General features: G+C 43.0%; 1 protein-coding gene and 1 non-coding gene across 11 annotated transcripts in view; one reads left to right on the forward strand and one right to left on the reverse strand.

Annotated features, from left to right (window-relative positions):
* Positions 1-14093: 14093 nt before the first annotated feature.
* On the reverse strand, positions 14094-14200 carry LOC122419951. Its single transcript, XR_006263151.1, has one exon. It is a non-coding gene; the product is annotated as a U6 spliceosomal RNA (small nuclear RNA).
* Positions 14201-19249: 5049 nt separating this feature from the next.
* WDR20 (WD repeat domain 20) overlaps positions 19250-22657 on the forward strand; it is a 64236-nt gene continuing 60828 nt past the window's right edge. For 3 of the 10 annotated variants that reach the window (XM_043489702.1, XM_043489703.1, XM_043489709.1), the window contains exon 1: positions 19252-19549. In XM_043489702.1, coding sequence (XP_043345637.1) covers positions 19301-19549 — 249 coding nt within the window. In that variant the 5' untranslated portion in view covers positions 19252-19300. Of the gene's footprint in view, positions 19550-22657 lie in introns of all 10 variants that reach the window. The other 7 variants (XM_043489704.1, XM_043489713.1, XM_043489701.1 and 4 more) reach the window with 5 other exon arrangements.

Raw genomic sequence — 22657 nt, forward strand, 5'->3', positions numbered from 1 at the left:
AGCACCCTGGAAGGGTCCATGTATCTCCTGTTAATCATTATCTCCCTCAAAGATAACCATTATTCTGATACCACTCACTAGTTTTGTTTTTGAACTTCATAGCAATGGAATTATACAATATTACTCTTGCGTCAGCTCCTTCCACTCAATATCGTGTCTGTGAAATCATTCATGCTGTGTATGTAGCACTGGTTATTTTTTCATTGCTATGTGGGATTCCACAGGAATATATGAATATACCACAACCCATTTAACCATTCCACTGCTGATAGACGTTGGGTTATTTCCAGTTTTGGCTATTATAAATAAAGCTACTGTAAAAACGTGTGTATGCATCTTAATTAGGCCTGTATCCAGGAGTGGAACTGCTAGGTCATAGGGCAGGTGCGTTTTAGCTCATGTGTGTGTCAGTCGATCAGTCGTGTCTGACCCTTTGCGACCCATAGACTGTAGCCCGCGGGGCTCCTCTGTCCATGGAATTTTCCAGTCAAGAAGATCGGAGTGGGCTGCCATTTCCTTCTCCAGAGTTTTAGCTCATACCTGTGCTCAATTTAGCACATACTGCAGAACCATCTTCCAAAGCGGTTGTAACCAATATACACTTTCAGTTGTTCCATTTCCTTCCATTTCCTCACCGACACTTGGTTTTTCAGTCAGTCCTTTTAATTTTAGCCACTCTGTTGTGAGTGCAAGAGTATTACTGTGGCTTTATTTTGTATTTCCCTGATGAGCGATGACATTTAGCACCTTTTCATATAGATTATTGGCCATTGGAATGTTACCTTTTGTAAAGTGTCTGTTCAAGCCTTTTGCTCATTTTAAAAAATTGGGTTGTCTTCTTCTTGTCAATTTTCTCTGTATATGTAAAATTTTCAAACATAATGTAAAATTATACTCAAAAAAGTTTAGATCAATTTACCTTTCTATTGAAATTTAGGAAGATGCTAGTTCTGCCATACACACTCCAATGTTGAATATTATCAGACTTTTTCAGTTCAGTTGCTCAGTTGTGTCTGACTCTTGGTGACCCCACAGACTGCAGCACACAGGTATCCCTGTCCGTCACCAACTCCGGGAGCTTACTCAAACTCACATCCATCGAGTAGGTGATGCCATACAACCAACTCATCCTGTGTCATCCCCTTCTCCTCCCGCCTTCAATCTTTCCCAGCATCAGGGTCTTTTCCAATGACTCAGCTCTTCACATCAGGTGGCCAAAATATTGGAGCTTCAGCTTCAGCATCAGTCCTTCCAATGAATATTCAGGACTGATTTCCTTTAGGATTGACTGGTTTGATCTCCTTGCAGTCCAAGGGACTCTCAAGAGTCTTCTCCAACACCACAGTTCAAAAGCATCAATTCTTCAGCACTCAGCTTTTTTTTTTTTTTGCTTACTGAAGGATAATGCTTTATTTCTTTTATGAAAGTATCTTATTATTTTTACATTACATTTTCCCTACTAGTTGTGCAGCAACTTGATACTTATTTAATAAATTCTACTAAAATGAACATATTAGCACATTTTGAACTACAAAAGAGAACTAGTAATTTGGCTAGTTGATAAAGGAAGAAATAATAATTTCATTATACAAAAACAGAAATGGAAGGATAGGTTAAGGAAAGAAAAACAAAGTAAATAGCTTTGCAAACAAATTTAGTGTTGCTTTTGAGTTCTATCATGTTATCCAGTTTAAGTGTATGTTTTTATTACTTTCTCCTTTATATGAAAGTTTGTGTGTGTGCTCACTCAGTTCAGTAGTGTCCAACCTTTTGTAACCCCATGGACTGTAGCCCACCAGGCTCCTCTGTCCATGGGATTCTCCAGGCAAGAGTACTGGAGTGGGTTGCCATTTCCTTTTCCACTCAGCTTTCTTTATAGTCCAACTCTCACATCCATACATGACTACTGGAAAAACCATAGCTTTGACTAGACGGACCTTTGTGAGCAAAGTAACGTCTCTCTTTTTAACATGCTGTCTAGGCTGGTCATAGCTTTTCTTCCAAGGAGCAAGCGTCTTTTAATGTCATGTCTGCAGTCATCATCTGCAGAGATTTGGGAGCCCAGGAAAATAAAGTCTGTGACTATTTCCATTGTTTCCCCATCTATTTGCACGAAGTGATGGGACCGGATGCCATGATCCTAGTTTTTTGAATGTTGAGTGTTAAGTTTGAGTTTTTTGAATATTTAAGTTTTAAGAGTGAAAAAGCTGGCTTTTTCACGCTCCTCTTTCATCTTCATCAAGAGGCTCTTTAGTTTCTCTTCGTTCTTGGCCATAAGGGTGGTGTCATCTGCGTATCTGAGTTATTGATATTGCTCCTAGCAACCTCAATTCCAGCTTGTGCTTCATCCAGGCCAGCATTTTGCATGATGTATTCTGCATATAAGTTATATAAGTAGGGTGACAATATACAGCCTTGACGTACTCCTTTCCCAATTTGGAACCAGTCTGTTGTTCCACGTCCGGTTTTAACTGTTGCTTCTTGACCAGCATACAGATTTCTCAGAAGGCAGGTAAGGTGGTCTGGGAGTCCCATCTCTTTAAGAATTTTCCACAGTTTGTTGTGATCCACACAGTCAGAGGCTTTGGCATAGTTAATAAAGCAGAAGCAGATATTTTTCTGTAATTCTCTTGCTTTTTTGATGATCCAACGGATGTTGGCAATTTGATCTCTAGTTCCTCTGCCTTTTCCAGCTTGAACATCTGGAATTTCTTGGTTCATGTACTGTTGAAGCCTGGCTTGGATAATTTGGAGCACTACTTAGCTAGTGTGTGAGATGAGTGCAATTGTGCGGTAGTTTGAACATTCTTTGGCATTGCTTTTCTTTGGGATTGGAATGAAAACTGACCTTTTCCAGCCCTGTGGTAACTGCTGAGTTTTCCAAATTGGCTGGCATTTGTGCAGCACTTTCACAGCACCATCTTTTAGGATTCGAAATAGCTCAACTGAAATTCTATCACCTCCACTAGCTTTGTTCGTAGTGATGCTTCCTAAGGCCCACTTGACTTCACATTCCAGGATGTCTGGCTCTAGGTGAGTGATCAGACTTTTTAATGTTTACCAATACAGCGAGCATCAAAAGGTATTTCATTATTACTCTATTTTTAACTTTTTAGAACTTTAGGTTGATTCATGCAAGCACATATACATACAAAAGAGTGTGTATTTAAAAGAATAAGAATAAAACCAGGAACTTCCCTGGTGGTTCAGTGGCTAGGACCCCATTGTGATCCCAATGCAGGGGGCTTGAGTTTGATCCCTGGTGGGGGAACTAGATCCTACACACTGCAACTAAGACCTGGTGCAGCCAGATGAATAAATAAAAAATAAAAAATGTTAAAGGAATAAAACCAATCAGTACCAGTATACCCATCACTCAGGTTAAGGAACAGAGTATTATTGGATCTCAGAAGTTCCTTATGTGCCTCTCCTTGAGGGAGCTACCACCTTGTCTTCTGTGTTATCACTTTGCACTAGTTGGGATATGGATATAAAGTGCTGAAATAAAGATATTCAACACTGCATTAAGAAATAAATCATTCCCACGCCAGTCCGAGGTGAACAGTTCATGTTGGTGGGAGGGCAGTTGTCTACGTGGTCATTCAGGAGACCCGATTCCTTACATTTTTGTTTTCCACCAGCACCAGGGCATTTCACCATCTGTTTGGTTGAAGCTGTGTCATTGATATGTCTAGGTGACAGCTGGCAGGAATGGGGGGTAAAAATGATGGAGGAGGTACTCAAAAGTCTTAGATCCAAAAAAAAAAAAAAAAAAGTCTTAGATCCAGACCCAGAAGCAGCACATCACTTCTACTAGGCTCCATAAGCAAGACCATAGTCAATACTTAACACCCCAGAAACACAGTCCATCTGGGCAGCCGTGTTCCCTGTGTCTTCTGTTATCATGGGAGAAGGGTCTGGGTTTTGTGGTTTTAAAATCATGGCTTCCAGTCCCATCACTTTATGGCAAATAGATGGGGAAACAATGACAGACTTTATTTTTTTGGGCTGCAAAATCACTACAGATGGTGACTGAAGCCATGAAATTAAAATATACTTGCTCCTTAGAAGGAAAGCTATGACCAACCCAGACAGTATATTAAAAAGCAGAGACATTACTTTGCCGACAAAGGTCAAAACTATGATTTTTCCAGTAGTCATGTTTGGATGTGAGAGTTGGACCGTAAAGAAAGCTGAGTGTCGAAGAATTGATGCTTTTGAACTGTGGTGTTGGAGAAGACTCTTGAGAGTCCCTTGGACTGTGAGATCAAACCAGTCAATCCTAAAGGAAATCAGTCCTGAATATTCATTGGAAGGACTGACGGTGAAGCTGAAGCTCCAATACTTTGTCACCTGATGTAAAGAACTGAGTCATTGGAAAAGACCCTGATGCTGGGAAAGATTGAAGGCAGGAAGAGAGGGGAACAACAGATGATAAGGTGGTTGGATGGCATCACTGACATGATGGACATGAGTCTGAGTAAGCTCCGGGAGTTGCCGATGGACAGGGAAGCCTGGCGTGCTGCAGTCCATGGGGTCAGAGAGAGTCGGACACGACTGAGTCAGACATGAACTGAACTGAACCTTGGTGTGTCCCTTGCAACAAGCTGCTGTTGTCTAGTTGCTCAGTTGTGACCGACTCTTCTGCGATCCTGTGGACTGCAGCCCACCAGGCTCCTCTGCCCATGGAACTTCCCAGGCAAGAATACAGGAGTGGGTTGCCATTCCTTCTCCAGGGGATCTTCCCAAACCAGGGATCAAATCTGGGTCTAATGCCTTTTCTGCACTGCAGGCAGATTCTTTACCATCTGAGCCACTGGGGAAGCCCTAGTTTCCTGAGCAGGGATCGAACCTGGGCCTCCTGCATTGGAAGCATGGAGTCTTAGCCACTGGCCCACCGGGGAAGTCCCTTTTCATTTATTTTTCTTGCACTTTCCGAACAAATATCATGTGTCAATAATAATAACTTAACCTTTTTTTCCCCAACTAGCATGTTTCTCAGATCTAAAATTCACTTGTTTTTAGATATTCTGATCACCCATAGCATCTGTATTCATTCCTTAGGGCTAAATGTGACAAAGAACCACAAATCGGGTGACTTAAAACATTTGCTGTCTCACAGATGTGGAAGTTCAGTGTCTGAACCTGAGGTACAGACAGGGTCTGCTCTTTCTGAAACTAGTAGGGAAGGATTCTTCCTGCCTCTTCCTACTTTGGGGGGTTCACTGGCAATCCTGGGGTCCCTCCAATTGCTCACTGCCTCTGTGTATCAGTGTCTCTCTTCTTCTCGCAAGGACACCAGTCATTTTGGATCAGGGCCCACCCTAATGGTGTCATCATAATTTATTAATAAGTACATTTGCAAAGGTTGTATTTCCAGAAAGATCGCATTCACAAGCACCGAGGGCCAGAACTGTAACATCTCTTTAGTGGGGACACGAGTCAACCCGTAACAGCACTGAAATTATTTCCTCTTTTTTTTTTTTTAATTTCCTCTTTTTAAAACACTTATTTGACTGAACCAGGTCTCAGTTGCAGCACGTGGGATCTAGTTCCCTGACCAGGGGTGGAACCCCGGGCCCCTGCATTGGGAGCGTGGCATCTTAGCCATTGCACCACCAGGGAAGTCCCTGTTTATCTCTTCTTGATGCACCTTGAAGAGTAGGGTTAACGGCAGAAATCAATGGAATTGGTTTTTCATTTTGAAGAAGTGTCTATGAAACCCTTAAGGTTGTATGTGAGATCGGGTACAGGTATGCATTTGGGTTGGGGAAGGGGGTTTAGGACATCCATAGGACTTCCACAGGGGTCTTTCACCCCCTAAAAACTTAAGACTTACTCATGCAGATGAAAAAGGTAATAAGCATTGTTATTAAGTCAAGTTCAAAAAATTAAAGTTCTAAAAAAAAAAAAAACTAAAAGAAAAAAAAGAAAATGTGAAGTAATTAGCCTCCAACTAATTAAAAAAAAAAAAACCTAAAAAAAAAAAATTAAAGTTCTATTATACTGTAGATTATGGAAGTCATCTATGTTTAATGACATTTGACTAGCATGTACTTGTACAGTGTATGGCCGTTTACAGACAGCTTTTATATACATTTCGTCTTTTGAACCTCTTTACATATGTAACAGGTATGTATATAATACTCTAGTTTTAGGCACAAGAAAGTAGATTCAGAGAGGTTACTATCAAGTGAAAAAGCAAATAACAAGTCAGTTCCTAAACTCAGGCTTTTAAAAATATACATATATGTATACATTTGCTTTAGCTTTTCAAATATGAAATCATATTGTATACACTTAGCGACAACTTCTTGTTTTTCATGCAGTATATTCTGAACATCTTTCCACGTCGCTACATATGGGTTTATATATCTATTTTTTAACAGTTTCAATGTATGGTGTTTCCATAATTTATCTAATTCCTTATTCATGACTATTCAGGTAATTTTCAGTTTTCCACTATTAGGAAAAATGCTTCAGTGAAAATCCTGATATGCATATCCTTTGTACATTTGTGCAGGAAGTGGAGATTTGTTGAGTCAAATTGCATAACTCCATCAGGTATTTTGACAGTGATTATCAAATTTCCCTCCAAATAATAGCACTTCACACTCGAATCAATGGAGACTAAAAGAGCCAATTTCATAGTTTTGCTAATGCAAAAATCTGTGGCAACACTACTATCAAGTATTTTGTTGTTGTTTTTAAGTTTCTGGCTGTGCTGGGTCTTCCTTGCTGCACAGGCTTTTCTCTAGCTGCGTCCAATGGGGGCTACTGTCTAGTTGTGGTGTGTGGGCTTCTCATTGCGGTGAATTCTCTTGTTGCTGAGCACAGGCTCTAGACACAGGCTTCCATAGTTGTAGCACATGGGCTCAGCAGTTGTGGCTCCTGGGCTCCAGAGATGGGCTTGCTTAGTTGCTCTGAGGCATGTGGGACTTTCCTGGATCAGGGACCGAACCCTGATTGCATTGGTGCCCAATTCTTAACCACTGAGCCACCAGGGAAGTCCTATTATCAAGTTTTTAATTGATAACTTTTATTTTCCAATGTGACATTAAAAAAAAAAACACTTTGTTTTAATTTGCGTTTCTTTTATTATTAGAAAACCTGAGCATCTTAGAGTGGAGAAGTTTTTTCTAGGTATGACAAGAAACTCAGAAGTCATAAAAAGTCTAATAAATGCAACTTTGTGAATTGCTTATTTATGTCTTTTGCCTACACATTCAAAAAATGATTATTTTTCCTTTCTTATTGATTTAAAGGAGCATTTTTATTTTTAGGGATAAGATCCCCTTGCCATATGTGTTACAAATATTTTTTCCAAGTTTGTTATCTTTTTAAATGGTGTTTTGTACCATGCAAAATATAGAATAAAAATAGCCTAAGCCTTCTGAGTTTGGGGCTATATTTAGAAAAGCCTTCCCTATTTCAAGATTATCAATATAAATATTTATTGAAGTAGTTTATTTTTGGACTCTTGGGTTAATTTTTATAATTTAAGTCTTTGATCCATCTGGAGCTTGTTTTGGATTGAAAAAGGAATTAGGAATCCATATTTACTTTAATTGGCTAGTTGATCATTCTAATCCCTTTTATTAAATTAACCCCGTCTTTACCATATGTCTGTTTTTATTGGAGTCTAACGCTATGCTCTATTGCATGTCATTGATTTTTAAAATAATGTAATTATTTCTGGCTGTGCTGGGTCATTTTGCTGGGCAGGCTTTTCCTCCAGTTGCAGCGAGTGGGGGCTACTCTCCAGTTGCGGCTCAAGAGTTTCTTATGGAGATGGCTTCTTGTGCTGCAGCGCACTGGCTCCAGAGCACGCGGGCCTCAGCAGCTGCAGTCCCCAGGCTCCAGAGCACAGGTTCAGCAGCTGTGGCACACGGGCTGAGCTGCTCACGGCATGTGGGATCTTCCCACATGAGGGATCGAACCCGGGTCTCCTTCATTGGCAGGCGGATTCTTTACCACTGAGCCACCAGGGAAGCCCCACTGACATTTTAATTAAAGAGGTTTCACAACATGTACTAATATGCCTAAAGGAGATCAGTCCTGGGTGTTCATGGGAAGGACTGATGGTGAAGCTGAAACTCTGATCCTTTGGCCACCAGATGCGAAGAGCTGACTCATTGGAAAAGACCCTGATGCTGGGAACGATTGAGGGCAAGAGGAGAAGGGGATGACAGAGGATGAGATGGCTGGATGGCACCATCAACTCAACGGACATGGGTTTGGGTGGACTCCGGGGGTTGGTGATGGACAGGGAGGCCTGGTGTGCTGCGGTTTATGGGGTCGCAAAGAGTCGGACTTGGCTGAGCGACTGGACTGAACTGAACTGAATATGCACATTAGCACAACGCAAGTCATTCCCCAATGTTACTCTTCTTTTTCAGAATTTTCCATAGTGATTCTTATTTACTCTTCTAAGTGAAACTTAGAACAATTTTGACAAGTCCCTTTTTAAAAAAAATTATTTATTTGGCTGCATCAGGTCTTAGTTGCAGCACATGGGATCTTCGCTGCACCTCGGCCAATCTTTTCTTGAGGAGCATGGACTCTCTAGTTGTGGCCCGAGGGCTCTGCAAGTGTGCACGCTTAGTTACCCCTCAGCATGCGGGATCTTAGCTCCCCAACCAGGGAACGAACCTGCATCCCCTGCACTATTGCAAGGCGGCTTCTTAGCCAACAGACCACCAGGGAAGGGACTGAGTGAAAGTCGCTCAGGCGTGTCCGACTCTTTGCAACCCCATGGACTACGCAGAATTCTCCAGGCCATAATACTGGAGTGGGTAGCCTTTCCCTTCTCCAGGGGATCTTCCCAACCCAGGAATCAAACCGGATGGGCCACCAGGGAAGTCCCTAATTCTGACAAGTTCTAAAGAAAGTTCTGTTGGTTTAGGCTGTATTCAGTACGTATACTCATTCAGAAGGAACTGGCATTTTTACATTGGTGAGTCTTCTTACAGAGGAACAAGGTGTTTTCACCTTGAATTATTTTATTCAGTTTCTTCATAGAGTTTTATAGTATTCTTCAAGTAGTTCTGAAAACTTCCTGAATATATTCAGAGATTTTGCACAGTTCAACCCCAGGGGGCGCCATTCACATTGACGTCAATGATTGAGGTCCCTATTCACTGCGTCATGAGTTCCTTTCTATACCTTACTTTCTTACTGTGTGATAGTCTCTTCTGCTATATTTAAATTAGACACTATTTTGACATGAGAAAGTTACTGATGTTTGAATATTCACTTTATAACCTGCCACGCTTGTTGTTTCTCCACTTTTTCAGTTGATCCTCTTAGGTTTTCAACATGTCATCATGATAACTAATGATGATTTCACCTTGGACTTCTATGTTCTGTACTGGCTAACACTTCCAATACAATATTAAGTGATGGGATCAAGTGTAGAACTCACATCAGGTCTTTTGATCTTCAGTCCTGATGCTCTTTTTCAGGTACATATTCAATTCATTAAATGGTTGCTGAGCCCCAGTTACATAAAAAGCATCATTCTATACAAGAAAGATATGGTAAAAAGAAAAATAAACTGTTCAGTGCTCTGGTTCATAATCTTTTCTTATCCCAATAAAGAGATCTAAGTAAGTATCTAGTTGATAATTCTTATGCTGTTAAAAACCTGACAAATTCAGTATTCTATCCTACTAAATAGAAATGTGACCCTAAAGAAAGATTATTCTCCAAAAACAGGACACGGTTTTGCTTTCGTGTTTTGAGGAGAGGGAAGTGGCCCAAAGGGCATGATCAATATTCACCTGAAAGCCATACGCAGAAAGGAAACAAAGGACCGAATCTCCCTTGAGATGCTGGAAGCAGAGGTAATGGATAGCACACGCGATGAGGCCCTGAAGCAGAGTTTAACCTTGGGGGTAAGGTTTAACCTTGGGGGTAAAGAAAGCATGAATGAGCATGTTTTCAAGCATGTGAGCTGCAGTCATGTGTAGCTAACTATCTGGTGGGATGAGACTGCAGTGTAATAAATGTCATAATCAAGTTAAGTATTACCATCAGGTGTTAAAAGTTAGAGGCTGTTTCTCAAAGTGGGTGAGTCATTCACTTGGCAAATCTACACAGGGTGCGTCCTGTGTGTGAGGACCCAACCTGGACACAAAATGCTGGATGAAGAAGACAGCATCCCTGTTCTCAAACAGCCTACAGTCTAGCCGGGAGTAAACACATAAATATGTGTAGATGCATTATTAGAAATTGGGATAGGTACTCTAAAGCAGTGGGCCCCAGCCATTTTGGCACCAGTGACTGGCTTCACGGAAGATAGTTTCTCCACAGACTGGGGACGGGGCGGATGGTTTGGGGATGATTCAAGTGTGTTACATTTACTTTGCACTTTAGTTCTATTATTATTACATCAACTCCACCTCAGACCATCAGGCATTAGATCCCGAAGGCTGGGGACCCCTGCATCTGAAGGATGTAACGATGTGCAGAAAACAATCTGTGTGTGTGTGTTAGTCACTCAGTTGTGTCCAACTCTTTGTGACCCATGGACAGTAGCCCACCAGGCTCCTCCGTCCATGGAATTTTCCAGGCAAGAATACTGGAGTGGGTTGCCATTCCTTTCTCCAGGGGATCGTCCCCACCCAGGGATCGAACCTACATCTCCTGCATTGCAGGCAGATTCTTAACCATCTGAGCCACCTGGAAAGCCCTTTAGAAACGAATGGGGTGCCATAATTTCAATTTGCAGCATCTAGGAAGCCTCCCTGAGAAAGCAGCCTCTAAGTTGAAACCTGAGAGCACGCCGTGGCAGGGGTGGTTTCCCAGCGAAGGTTCACAGGACGAGGCGGCCTTCTATCCCCTCCAAGAAGCAGAGGAGGAAGGGACTCCAGCTTGTGCAAAGGCACGAAAGCTTAGGTGTGACAGGTATGAGGAACTACAAGTATCACAGCTCAGGGAGGGAAGGTGTGTAAGCGAAAAAACACCAGGAAGAGAAAGAAAAAATAAAGACAAAAATATGAGGACAGTGGAAAAGGAGAAGGCTTCCGAGGCAGCTCAGTGATGAAGAACCTGCCTGCCAACGCGGGGGATGAGAGTTTGATCCCTGGGTTGGGAAGATCTCCTGGAGAACGAAATGGCAACCCACTCCAGTCTTCTTGCCCAGAAATTTCCATGGACAGAGGAGCCTGGCGGGCTATGGTCCATAGACTCACAAAGAGTTGGACATGACTTAGTGACTGAGCGTGCACGCATGGAGAAAGCTAGAAATTCATTAAGTACGTGTGTCATGCTATATGAGGGAGACGGGATCCTCCTCATTCTAAAGAGGAAAATGAATGGCTTGTCTTCTCAGTCAACTCGGAGTCTAACTGAATGGATAACAGGAATATCCGTCCTTAACAATAATCTTTCTGAGAATACTCTCTACCCTGTCTGAAACTAGATCTTTTTAATATAAATTGTATTTTTGCTTTACCCAACAGTAACTCCTAAAGTGGATTTTTATTTATTTAGGGCCATGCTGTGAGGCTTGTGGGATCTTAGTTCCTCAACCATGGCTTGAACCTGGGCCACTGCAGTGAAAGTGCAGTCCTGACCACTGGGCCACCAGGGAATTCCCCAAAATGAATTTTTTTTTAAGGCTGCACTGTGAGGCATATGGGATCTTAGTTCCTTGATCAAGGATCAAACCCGTGACCCCTGTATTGGGAACGTAGAGTCTTATCTACTGAACCACTAGGGAAGTCCCATGGATTTTTAAATCAACAAATGCATCTTACTTCCTACCACAGGCTCCCAACCAATACTTTACAGCAGCTGATGGCTAGAAATCACTCAGCTTTGCTGGCTGCTTCTCAACAGCCTGATAAAATGTTGACAAGGCTCTCCAAAGAGTCACTGACAAGTTCTTCCAATCATGAGTTAGCAGCATGTTAATTTTTTCTTTACAGATAGCATACCAACTCTTTTTTCGATCTCCTTTTCTCTTTCCTGTTTAAGGTTCTCAGAAAACATCAGAAATTGTTATTGAAGCTATTAAGCTTGAATGTCCTTGTTCTAATCTCTAAGAGATAAAACACGTTCGTTGGGCGGCTTGGACAGGCTGTCATTGAACCTGCAACCGGAGGAGTTTCATAATGAAAAGCAAAGTCAGCACAAGCTCCAGCCGCAAAAAATTGATGCTCGAATTTGGGTGCAGTTCTAAGAATGCCTTAAATCATTCCGCTGGTTCTGTGTCTGTGAGCGACAAAGAGAATGTCACAGCCTTGTGACAAACAATTCTCTCATTCTCTTCCTGTATTTTTTCCTTCATTACTATGGTTTGAAATCCACATTTCTGTCTTATCCTGAGAGTCTAAGACATTTAAAATAGCATGCGTGGAATTGAATATATATATACATAAGGCGGGGGACACAGCTGTGAGTCTTTCAAGGCTGGGAGCTGAGAGACTGGGCATTAGATAGAGTGTTTTGTTTTTAAGCAGAGAAAAAGAGCACCTCTGTTGACCAGTATTCCTTGCTCAGCAAGTTCACAGTGCTGGGAAGGAGGCAGTGGAGGCAGCAGTGTGCCCGGGAGCCAGGGAAATTAAGCATGCTGTCCTGAGCACACAAGAGGGACTCCCTACAAGAGCAAGGGGAAGAAATTGGTTTTGAAAAGGAGAGGCACACAGAGAAAAATGCAGGTACAACTTGGAGACTGGGGGAGGCTCATGCCTTATGGTGGAGACTCCCAAACTTGCTTGGTTCTCAGTCTGAGGGTATCAGCAATTTCTTTACGACACCCGTCACTGCTTAAGTCCAAACAGCCTAACATGTACTTATTCCTAAGAATTTAGTAGCTGTTTGAAAAATAAACTGGACCCTGTGTAGCTTGCTCTAGTTTTGACTCAATAGCACGTACAACTTACTCATGTAAACGGTATACAATTCAGTGGGTTTTAGTATATTCAGAACTAGGCAACTATGCAATGTTAGAATAATTTTGTCACCTTAAAAAGACACTCCAAACCCACTAGCAGCCAGTCCTCCTTCCCCCTCCCCCTTCCAGCTCTAGGCAACCACTAACCTATTTTCCGTCTCTATAGAATTGCCTCTTCCTGACATTTCCTATAAATGGAATCATAAGACACGCGGCCTTCTGTGTCAGCCTCTTCACTCAGCACGTTCTCAAGGTCCATCCACACCATAGCACACATTGGTACCTCATTTCTTTTTGTGGCTGAATAAAATCTGACTGCACGGATACACCACATTTTGTTTATCCATTTATCAGTTAGCGGACATCTGGATTGTTTCTAATTTTTGGCTATTATGACTAATGCTGCTATGTACGTTCATGTACAAGTTTTTGTGTGGACATGAATGGCTAGGTCATTGGTAACTGTTTAAACTTTTGAGGAACACTAGACTATTTTCCAAAGTGGTTGCGCTGTTTTCTGTTCCTACCAGCAGGATATTCGGGTTTGGATTTCTCCACATACTCATCCCCTGGTATTACGCGTCTTACTGAGCATAGCCATCCTAGTGGGTGTGAAGTGGGATCTCACTGTGGCTTTGATTTGCATTTGTCTGATGACAGTGATGCTGAGCATCTTTTCATGTGCTTACTGGCCTTCTTGTATATCTTCTTGGAGAAATGTCTATTCAAGTCCTTCGCCCATTTAAAAGCTAGGTTGTTTTTTTAAGTTGTAGGAGTTGTCTATACATTACACACACAATTATCTTATCAGGTACCTGATTTGCAAGTATTTTCTTCTATTCTGTGGGTTGTGTTTTCTAGTTTTGAGTTTTTTAAAAAACGTTTGAATTAAAAAAAAATACATGTTTGCTAGAGAACAGAGTTCTGGCTGTCAAGGGGGAGGGCGATGAGGGAAAGATGGAGTGAGAGCTTGGGATTAGCAGATGTAAACTATTTTACATAGAATGGATAAACAAGGTCTTACTGTATAGCACAGGGATTTATATTCAATATCCTGTGATAAACCACAGTGGAGATGAATATAAAAAGAATGTGTATATGTATATATACATATATAACTGAATCACTTTGGTGTACAGTAGAAATTAACACAACATTGTAAATCAACCATACTTCAATTTTTTTTTTTTTTTTAAATATGGAACGCTTCACGAATTTGCGTGTCATCCTTGCGCAGGGGCCATGCTAATCTTCTCTGTATCGTTCCAATTTTAGTATATGTGCTGCCAAAGCGAGCACTCAATTTTTTTTTTTTAAATTTAAAAATACAGATGTTTGCTTCATCTGAACTGCTATTCTTCCCCCTTCATTAATGTATGGTTTAAAGATGAGTATATTTTGTTGTTACTTTACTCCAAGATGTTTCTCTTTTAAGATCTAAATTCAAGTTTTGTTTCTATTAATACCTAATTGTAGAGTAATAATTTGGACAAGTCACTTCACTGCTCTCTTTTGTCATGTGTGGACAGGAGATAAGGGTACCTCCATCACCAGGTGGTACATGAAGACCAGGGTGTGTGGGAGCTCTTGGCAAAATGCCCACGGAGTAGGCACTTCCTTTAAGCGGCACTGTTGTTCAGTCACTAAGTCGTCCAACTCTTTGCCATCCCACACACCGCGGTGTGCCAGACTTCCCTGTCCTTCATTATCTCCCGGAGTTTGCTCAACTCCATTGAGTCAGTGATGCCATCTAACCATTTCATCCTCTGTCACCCCTTTCTCCTTCTGCCCTCAGCCTTTTCCAGCATCAGGGTCTTTTCCAATGAGTCAGCTCAAGTGGTCAAAGTACTGGAGTTTCAGCATGTCCTTCCAGTGAATATTCAGGGTTGATTTCCTTTAGGATTGACTGGTTTGATATCTTTGCAGTCCAAGGGACTCTCAAGAGTCTTCTTCAGCACCTTCTCCAGGGGATCTTCCTGACCTAGGGATTGAATCTGAGTCTCCTGCATCTAGGCAGATTCTTTAACATCTGAGCCATGAGGGAAGCCCCTTAGAAAACCCTAAAAGAGCTCTTTAAAAAGTACTTTTATTGCAAAGCATGTGTGAAATATTAAGTATTGCATCCACTTGATAACGGTTAGAGAATAAGATGCTTTACACAAGATCAATTTGTACATATCATAACTGAACAATTCCAATGGTGTGTCAGTTTAACCAGTCTGCACATCTGAAATACAAAGTTGGAGTGGTGTATTAAGGACACTACGTTACATGCTGTTTTCCAAATTTGTTTTCCATTCCCATAACAGTGTTATAAGAAGTACCAAGTCACGATGTGATTAATAATAGAATAAGCTCATCAACAAGCTAAATTTGAGAGATTGGTTACTGTATATAATGAGCCAGTAAAGAGCACCAGTGTAGTTTCTAAAGACACTTGTCTGTGCCCATTTTTCTTTATAAGGTCGCTGTGCATGCGAGCTCAGTCATGTCCGACTCTTTGCAACCCCATGGACTAGTCATAGCCTGCCAGGCTCCTCGGTCCATGGAATTTTCTAGGCAAAAATACTGGTGTGGGTTGCCATTTCCTCCTCCAGGGAATCTTCCTGACCCAGGGATTGAACCCGCACCTCTTGGGACTCCTGCACTGGCAAGCAGGTTCTTTACCCCGGCAATCTAAGAAGCCCAAGGTCACTGTGGCAAACACTGTTTCTCTTCAAGGTTTAAAAAAAAACCAAAACACTGCTTTTCAGCATCTTAATGAACCAATCTCTGAGTTGGAAAAAACAACATTTGGTCTAAAGTGAATACTCCTATGTATTAAGTTGAAAAAAAAAATAGTATGCTCTTTTTCATCAACAAATATTCCTCTTCTCTCCCACCTCCTAGATTGTCCCACTGTGCCCATTCACTCCCTTGGTGACAGGATCCAGGCTTTAGAGGCCATCTATCAGCTAAGGACTGCTGAATACATGCACATGCTAGTGGGCTAGACTTCTATCCAGACCCGATTATTCAACTGCCTCCTGGACATTTCCTATTAACGCCTCATAGACATCCCACACCCAACATGCTCAAAACTGAGCTCCTGGTCTTCCTTTTTTTTTTTAGAATTCTGTTTATTTTCCTGGGTCTTCGTTGCTGCTTGGGCTTTTCTCTAGTTGCAGTCAGCAGAGGCTACTCTCTAGCTGCTGTGCTCAGGGTTCTCACTGCAGTAGCTTCTCTTGTTGCAGAGCTCAGGCTCTAGGTGTGCGGGCTTTAGTAGTTTTGGTGCTCAGGCTCAGTAATTGCGGCTTGTGGACTCGAGAGCACAGACTTGATAGTTGTGGCTCATGGGCTTCGTTGTTCTGCAGCATGTGGGATCTTCCCGGATCAGGGATTGAACCTGTGTCTCCTGCACCAGCAAGTGAATTTTTTACCACTGATTCACCAGGGAAACCCTAATCCTCCTTTCAAAACCTGCTCTTAACCAGCCTTTTCATCTCAGTTCATGGTACTTCCATCCTCCAGCTGCCCATCGTGGGGTCATTCTTGACTCTTTCATATCTCCCACAAGCCACCTCTTATCTGCTGGGAAATCCCATTGAATTTACCTTCAGAATGTAACTAGGATTCTCTAGTCTTTCTTAACCTCAATTGCCACCACTTCTCATCCAAGCCTCCATCATCCTTGGCCTGGAATACTACTGCTAGCCTCTGAAGCAGCCTCCCTGTCCACTCATGTCTCCCTGAGTCTACTCTCAAACCAGCAAGCAAATAGATTCTTTTAGTTTTTATTAATTAAAAAAATTTTTTTTGGCCATGGCATGCAGGATCTTAGTTCTTCGATCAGGGATTGAACCCAGGTCGCCTCCATTGGGAGTACGGAGTCCTAACCACTGAACCATGAAGGAAGTTTCCCAAATGGATTCTTAAAGCCTGCAATTCTTAAAGCTTCCTCACTCACTCTGCTCTGGCCACACTGGCTGTCTTGCTATTCCTTGCACATGCTATGCACACTCCTGCCTTGGGTACCCTGTGGGATTTTTTTCCTCTGCTTGGTCAGCTCTACCTAGATCTTCCCATGGTAGGGCAAAGAGCTAAGGGTGATGGCAGAAGAGTTTGACTGGAATGGAGGAGTCATGCAAAACAGAATAGTATGGATAATCAAAGTCATTGAGAGTTTTGGGGGCAAAATAATGTAGTATCTAAAGCATTGTTTCAAGAAAATTATCTTGGTAGTTGTCTATTCCAGGAAAGTTGAGAGAAAAAAGTGAAATGAAGGAGAGGTATATTGCTAAGGAAAGCTATATGCAAGAAGCTATAATGACTCAACTTTGAGAATATGGATAAGATTTAGAGGCTGATGAATCTGAGGCACAAATCCATGTAAAAATGCCCGGTTTGAAACTGAAAATCAGTCAGGCCCAGTTATATAAATTTGGTGTTATTTATTGAGTTGAGTGTGTAGCAGGGTAAATGAAAAGAGGAAAACTATTAAATTTTTGAAAGGATTTGGATGGGACAAAGTGAACAACCTATTATTACTGTGATCACAATCAAATGTTAAATTTATATAGAATAAAACCTTAATAGAACCCTAAGGTTATAGGTATTATTGATAATTGAAAGTTGTGGTTAATTTGAGGGTTAATTTCTGCTAGCTTAGGTTTTTTTTTCTTCTCCAAGTATTATTATTTTTTCCCCCGTGGTAACTAAGGAACACAGTTGAATTATTTTTAGACGATTCAGGATGTCACTACCCTTCAAGGAGATTATACACATTTTCAACGTAAAATAACATAGTTATAGGAAATTGGGGGTAAATCCACGGGAACTAGAATACATTGTGGCATTTATAAAGACTTCTGATACCTATCTGACTTTTAGCAGAAGACATAACATCAGAACAATTGTAACACAAAATTTTAGGTGTTTTAGGAATCTATTCTTTAAGTAGGATTTTACTCTAGAGCTTTTCTGCCAACATGCACATCGGCTACGGGATGTCAGCGTCAAACGCATTATTACATCAGTGACGCCGTCTGCACTGGCATCTGCTTGCTTTGTGATACGTAAAATGTTTATGATTTAAACTCCTCTTCACAACATACCTCCCTCTACTTCTTTTGTGACCCTCCATCTATGATTTGTACTGAGGGAACAGAACATTGTTGGTGTAACAAATATTGGCCTCGCACTCCAACTCCGCGAAAGTCTATCAGAATGTTTTATCACTTGAGAAACTCTCTTACTCTAGTGCAATATGCTAAGAAACCCAGGGATAAAAGGGTGATGGTTTAATCTGCGTGCCTGCTTTACAATCGAGACCGAGTACAGTATATCCCCACAACTACGTGGAGTAAACCATTCTGCAGATTCCACTTGAGCCTGATACAAAAATCAACAGCGTTCAACTTTATGAGAGCTCTTAATAAACTGTGGAGCAAGAGAAGGGAATCCTGCTTCGATTCAGTATCTGGTTCCCAAAGTCATTTCCCCGACCCCGAACTGAGCTGCTTCCTAGGGATGCTGTAGGAGCGTGCCCAGATCCATCCTCCCCTTTTCTCTAAACACCTGGTGGAGACAAACTTAAGAAACAGAAGCGCCGACACAACCTGCTTTCCTGAAATTAGCCAATGCTCACCACAGATAGGTATGCAGATATTTGACTAACAAACACAGATGTTACGTATCTATACGTCCATTCCCCGCCAATCCGTCTAAAAAAAGAAAAAAGAAAAAAGATGAAGCGGCAAGCTGAGGTCCTTCTCGGAAACGGATTCTGGGAAGCGCAGAGGGGCTTCCTGACTCGCGCATCCAAACGGTCGCGCGGGGCAGCCTAACGGAGGATCAGGACAGAGGGCCCGCCCCCTCCCAGACTCGGGGCTCCCCCGCGCCCTCCCCTGGGTCAGAACACTGGGGCTTCCGCGCTTGTTTGCCGCACCCCACGCGCCGACCCCGAATTGCCGGCTGCTGAAGCGGCTCCCTCCTCAGCCCCTAAAGGTCTCGGGACCTCTCAGGGCAGGGCCCGAGTTTCCCTCAGAGCCGCCAACCTCAGCCCGGCCGCGGCTTTCGCTAGCCGGCTCAGTCCAGTCAGCCCACCGGCCCCTACCCTGCACCGCAACACCTGCGCGCTTCTGGGGTCGCGCCGAGGCCGCGCCCGGCGGGGGGAGGAGCCTGCGGACGCCCCGCCGCGTGGAGCGCGCCAGGTGAGCACGCCTGCGCAGTCGGGCCGTAAACAAGCCCGCCCCTTCTCCTCGCCAGCCTCCGCGGGGCCGGCTCGCGGGTGGGAGGGGCCAGAAGGAAGGGGCGGGGGCGTGGTGGGGGGGAGGGAGGAAAGAGCGAGAGCCCGGGGACGGCGCCTGCGCGGTGGGCGTGATCCGGGCACTTAGGGCAGGATGAACGCTGCTTTCCAAGATGGCGACGGAGGGAGGAGGGAAGGAGATGAACGAGATTAAGACCCAATTCACCACCCGGGAAGGTCTGTACAAGCTGCTGCCGCACTCGGAGTACAGCCGGCCCAACCGGGTGCCCTTCAACTCGCAGGGCTCTAACCCTGTCCGCGTCTCCTTCGTAAACCTCAACGACCAGTCTGGTAACGGCGACCGCCTCTGCTTCAATGTGGGCCGGGAGCTCTACTTCTATATCTACAAGGGGGTCCGCAAGGTACCGACCGGGGGCGTCAGCGGGACTTCGCCCCGGCGTGGGCAGAGGTCGGGGGCAGGGCGGTGACAGCGGGAGGCCGGGGTGGCCGCCGGGGTGGCCACCGCTCTCACTTTGGAGTGGGCCGGTAACTCCACCGGAGTGCTCCTGAGGAAGGGGGGATTCGGGAGGAGGAGAGTGGCGGCGGCGGGGGCGGTGGAGAGGGGCCGCGGGTGTGGGGCTCCGGCCGGGAGGCCCCCGGGAACGTGTGGGGCCGGCTGCCGCCCCTCCGGCAGGGTTTGTCAGGTTCTGACACGGCCGGGGAGCCGGGCCTGCGAGTCCCCGGAAGAGGTGGGGTGGCCGTCTGGTCGCGGCTTGGGCCGTCTCGCCTCCCGGGGCGGGTTGCGAGTCCGGCTCTGGGTGAGAGACCAGGGGCGGCTGGGGGCAGATTTGTAAGGCGGAACCCGGCCGGGAGGCGGAGGACTCGGTCAGAAATGGACCGGCTCGGCACCAAGGGCCACCTCACCTGCTGCCGCACCGCCGCTCACTAGGAGCCTCTTCTGCTGTTAACACTTGGCAGTTTCCAATAAAAAAAAAAAAAAAAATCATCCGAGGGAGGCCGGCTGTCAACTTGTCTCCGCGGAGGGAACCTTCCTTCTGAAAGATTGTTAAGGGAGGGGTCATCTTGTCCCTTACAGTATGGAACGGAATGAGGACCACACTTGGGAGTGGAGGAGATGTTTTCAGTGAACTGAGCTGCTTCCTAGGGATGCTGTAGGAGCGTGCCCAGATCCATCCTCGTCTAACAAGTCAGACTGTATGTGCCCAGCAAGGGAGAGATATGCCTTAAAAGCTGCTTCACAAGAACCATTATTCTGGGCGGGCGATTTTAACAGTAATTCTGGCAAGCATGTAATCATCCTCTTAAAGTATCTCTTTGAAAGAAGGAACTTATTAGAACTTTTCTTTCATTGACTACGTAACTGTGTTCTCATTGAGAACTGCTTACTTTTGAGGTACGCCGTCTGGGAGTTGACTCTTGGGAAAATGAGGAAATTAATGCCCTCACCAGCGCCCCCCACCCTCCCCCCCGCCCCCGACAGCACCTGGGCGTGGGAAAAGGTGTTAACAGATTAATTTATAAATGGTCAGTTAGTGTGAAAATAGATTGTATGTATTGAAGGGTGAACGTTTCCCAGGATATACTGTGTCCAGAAGCAGTGGGTTTTTGCTTGGTTACAAGATCTAGGAATGTGGCAGTGGTATCTAGGTAGAGCAAGTTGTCTCATTAGTTCTAGGTGAGCCTTTCTGTTAGTGTCTGTGCTAAGTATACTACTGTGTTTGAGGTATCCTGTTGTAAATTACTGCAGGTAAATCGCTTGACTTTGTTCTCTTACAGAATTGGAAGTCTGAAGTAGTAGTCTAGGAGTTGAAGTTTCTAGTCATACCCTCAACTTTGTCGCTGGCTTGTTGGGCGGCCTTTGACGAGTTGCTTCACGTCTGTCTGCAGCTCTTTAAGAGAGAGGATTGCAGTACAGCTGTTGTGATTTTTAGCATTATGACTATAATGGACTTTAAAGGCCCCAGACATTCAGTAGGTGTGAAATACAGTTCAAATAAGCGTTAAGAGCATCTGTCAAACAGGAGCGTTTATCTTGACATTGATGCAGTGACTGAAAGGATCAGCTTTTTCTCTGAAAATAAGTTTAGAATTTTAAGTTATTAAATTGATTTACAAAATAATTTAAAAGTGCCTAAAAGCTAAATATATTGTCACTAGTGTAGACATTACCTTAAAAAAATTTTTTTTTCTTCTAAAATATGCTGTTTCTGAAGCATTTTAGTGGCAAACTGTATCTGTACCTGGTATCTCTGGTTTGCATCATAAAAATAGGTCTCTTGCCTGGAAGTATCATAATGGTGCCTACTTTTAGTCCTACTCAATGAAGGATAAACTACAAGATCTTTTCAAAACTACACCAAAAAATGATTTTAAACAAGACAAATCTTAAACATGTAAATGAGCCTTCAGCTGTGTAATTTACTTGAGCACATTAACTTTTCTGTAAAATTTCATTTTCATGTGGTAATATCTTGTGGATACATTCGCATTATATGTTGGACATTTAAGCTCTTTTCTAGCCACTGTAATTTTTTAAAAAAATCATGTCCATGAATGAGTTTGCATTTATTTTCTGTTACTTCTGAGTATAACTGATTGTTTTTATGACTCCATTTTCTGATTTTAAAACATAGCAGATACTTTTCCTTAATTAAAAAACCTTAATTAAAGGTGAATTAAACCTTAATTTAAAAAACTTCAAATTTTACTTTTTGGGGTTAGGAGTTATAAATCTGTTTTTGACATTTCGTTGTTTTAACTCTTTAAAAATTTTTTCCTTTGGGGCATACAAAGTTTTACAACAATCAGATCATTTATGTCATTTAGAAGATTTAAATTGGATGAATACATTCAACTTAAATCTGACTGTGGGTCTTTTATGTTATTAAAGTATAGTTGGTTTATAGTATAATATTAGTTTCAGGTATAAGGCATAGTGATTCAGTATTTTTACAGATTATACTCCATTAAAAGTATAAGATAATGGCTGTAATTCCCTGTGCCATACAGTATACCCTTGTTTCTTATTTATTTTATACATCGTTTGTGTCTCTCATCCTGTATCCATAACTCGCCCCTTCTGCCTTCCTCTTCCCTTTGGTAACTGCTAGTTTGTTTTATCTGTGAGTCTTTATGTTTTACATAGATGTTCATTTGTATGATTTTTTAGATTCCACATGTAATATGTGATGTCATACAATATTTGTCTTTTTCTGACTTATGTCACTAAGTGTAATATTCCCTAGGCCCATGCACACTGCTGCAAAACTAGGTCTTTTAAAAACCTTAAATTGTGAACTCTGTACTGTCATTCCTGAAAGCAAGTGTGGAGTCCTGGGGAATTAGAGTAAATGAGGAGGTAGTCAGAGACCTAAGGTGAGGAGTGTAATCTTGGCCCTGGGAAAACACAGGTCAGTTGCTAGAGCTGAAAGGGACCTTCAGTTTATGGAGTCGCACCCCTTTGGAGAAAGCCAAGGCTAGAGAGGATGTGCAAACTGTGAATCAGTTTT

This window comes from Cervus canadensis, chromosome 17 (genome assembly GCF_019320065.1).
Source record: "Cervus canadensis isolate Bull #8, Minnesota chromosome 17, ASM1932006v1, whole genome shotgun sequence".
Classification (NCBI taxonomy): Eukaryota; Metazoa; Chordata; class Mammalia; order Artiodactyla; family Cervidae; genus Cervus; species Cervus canadensis.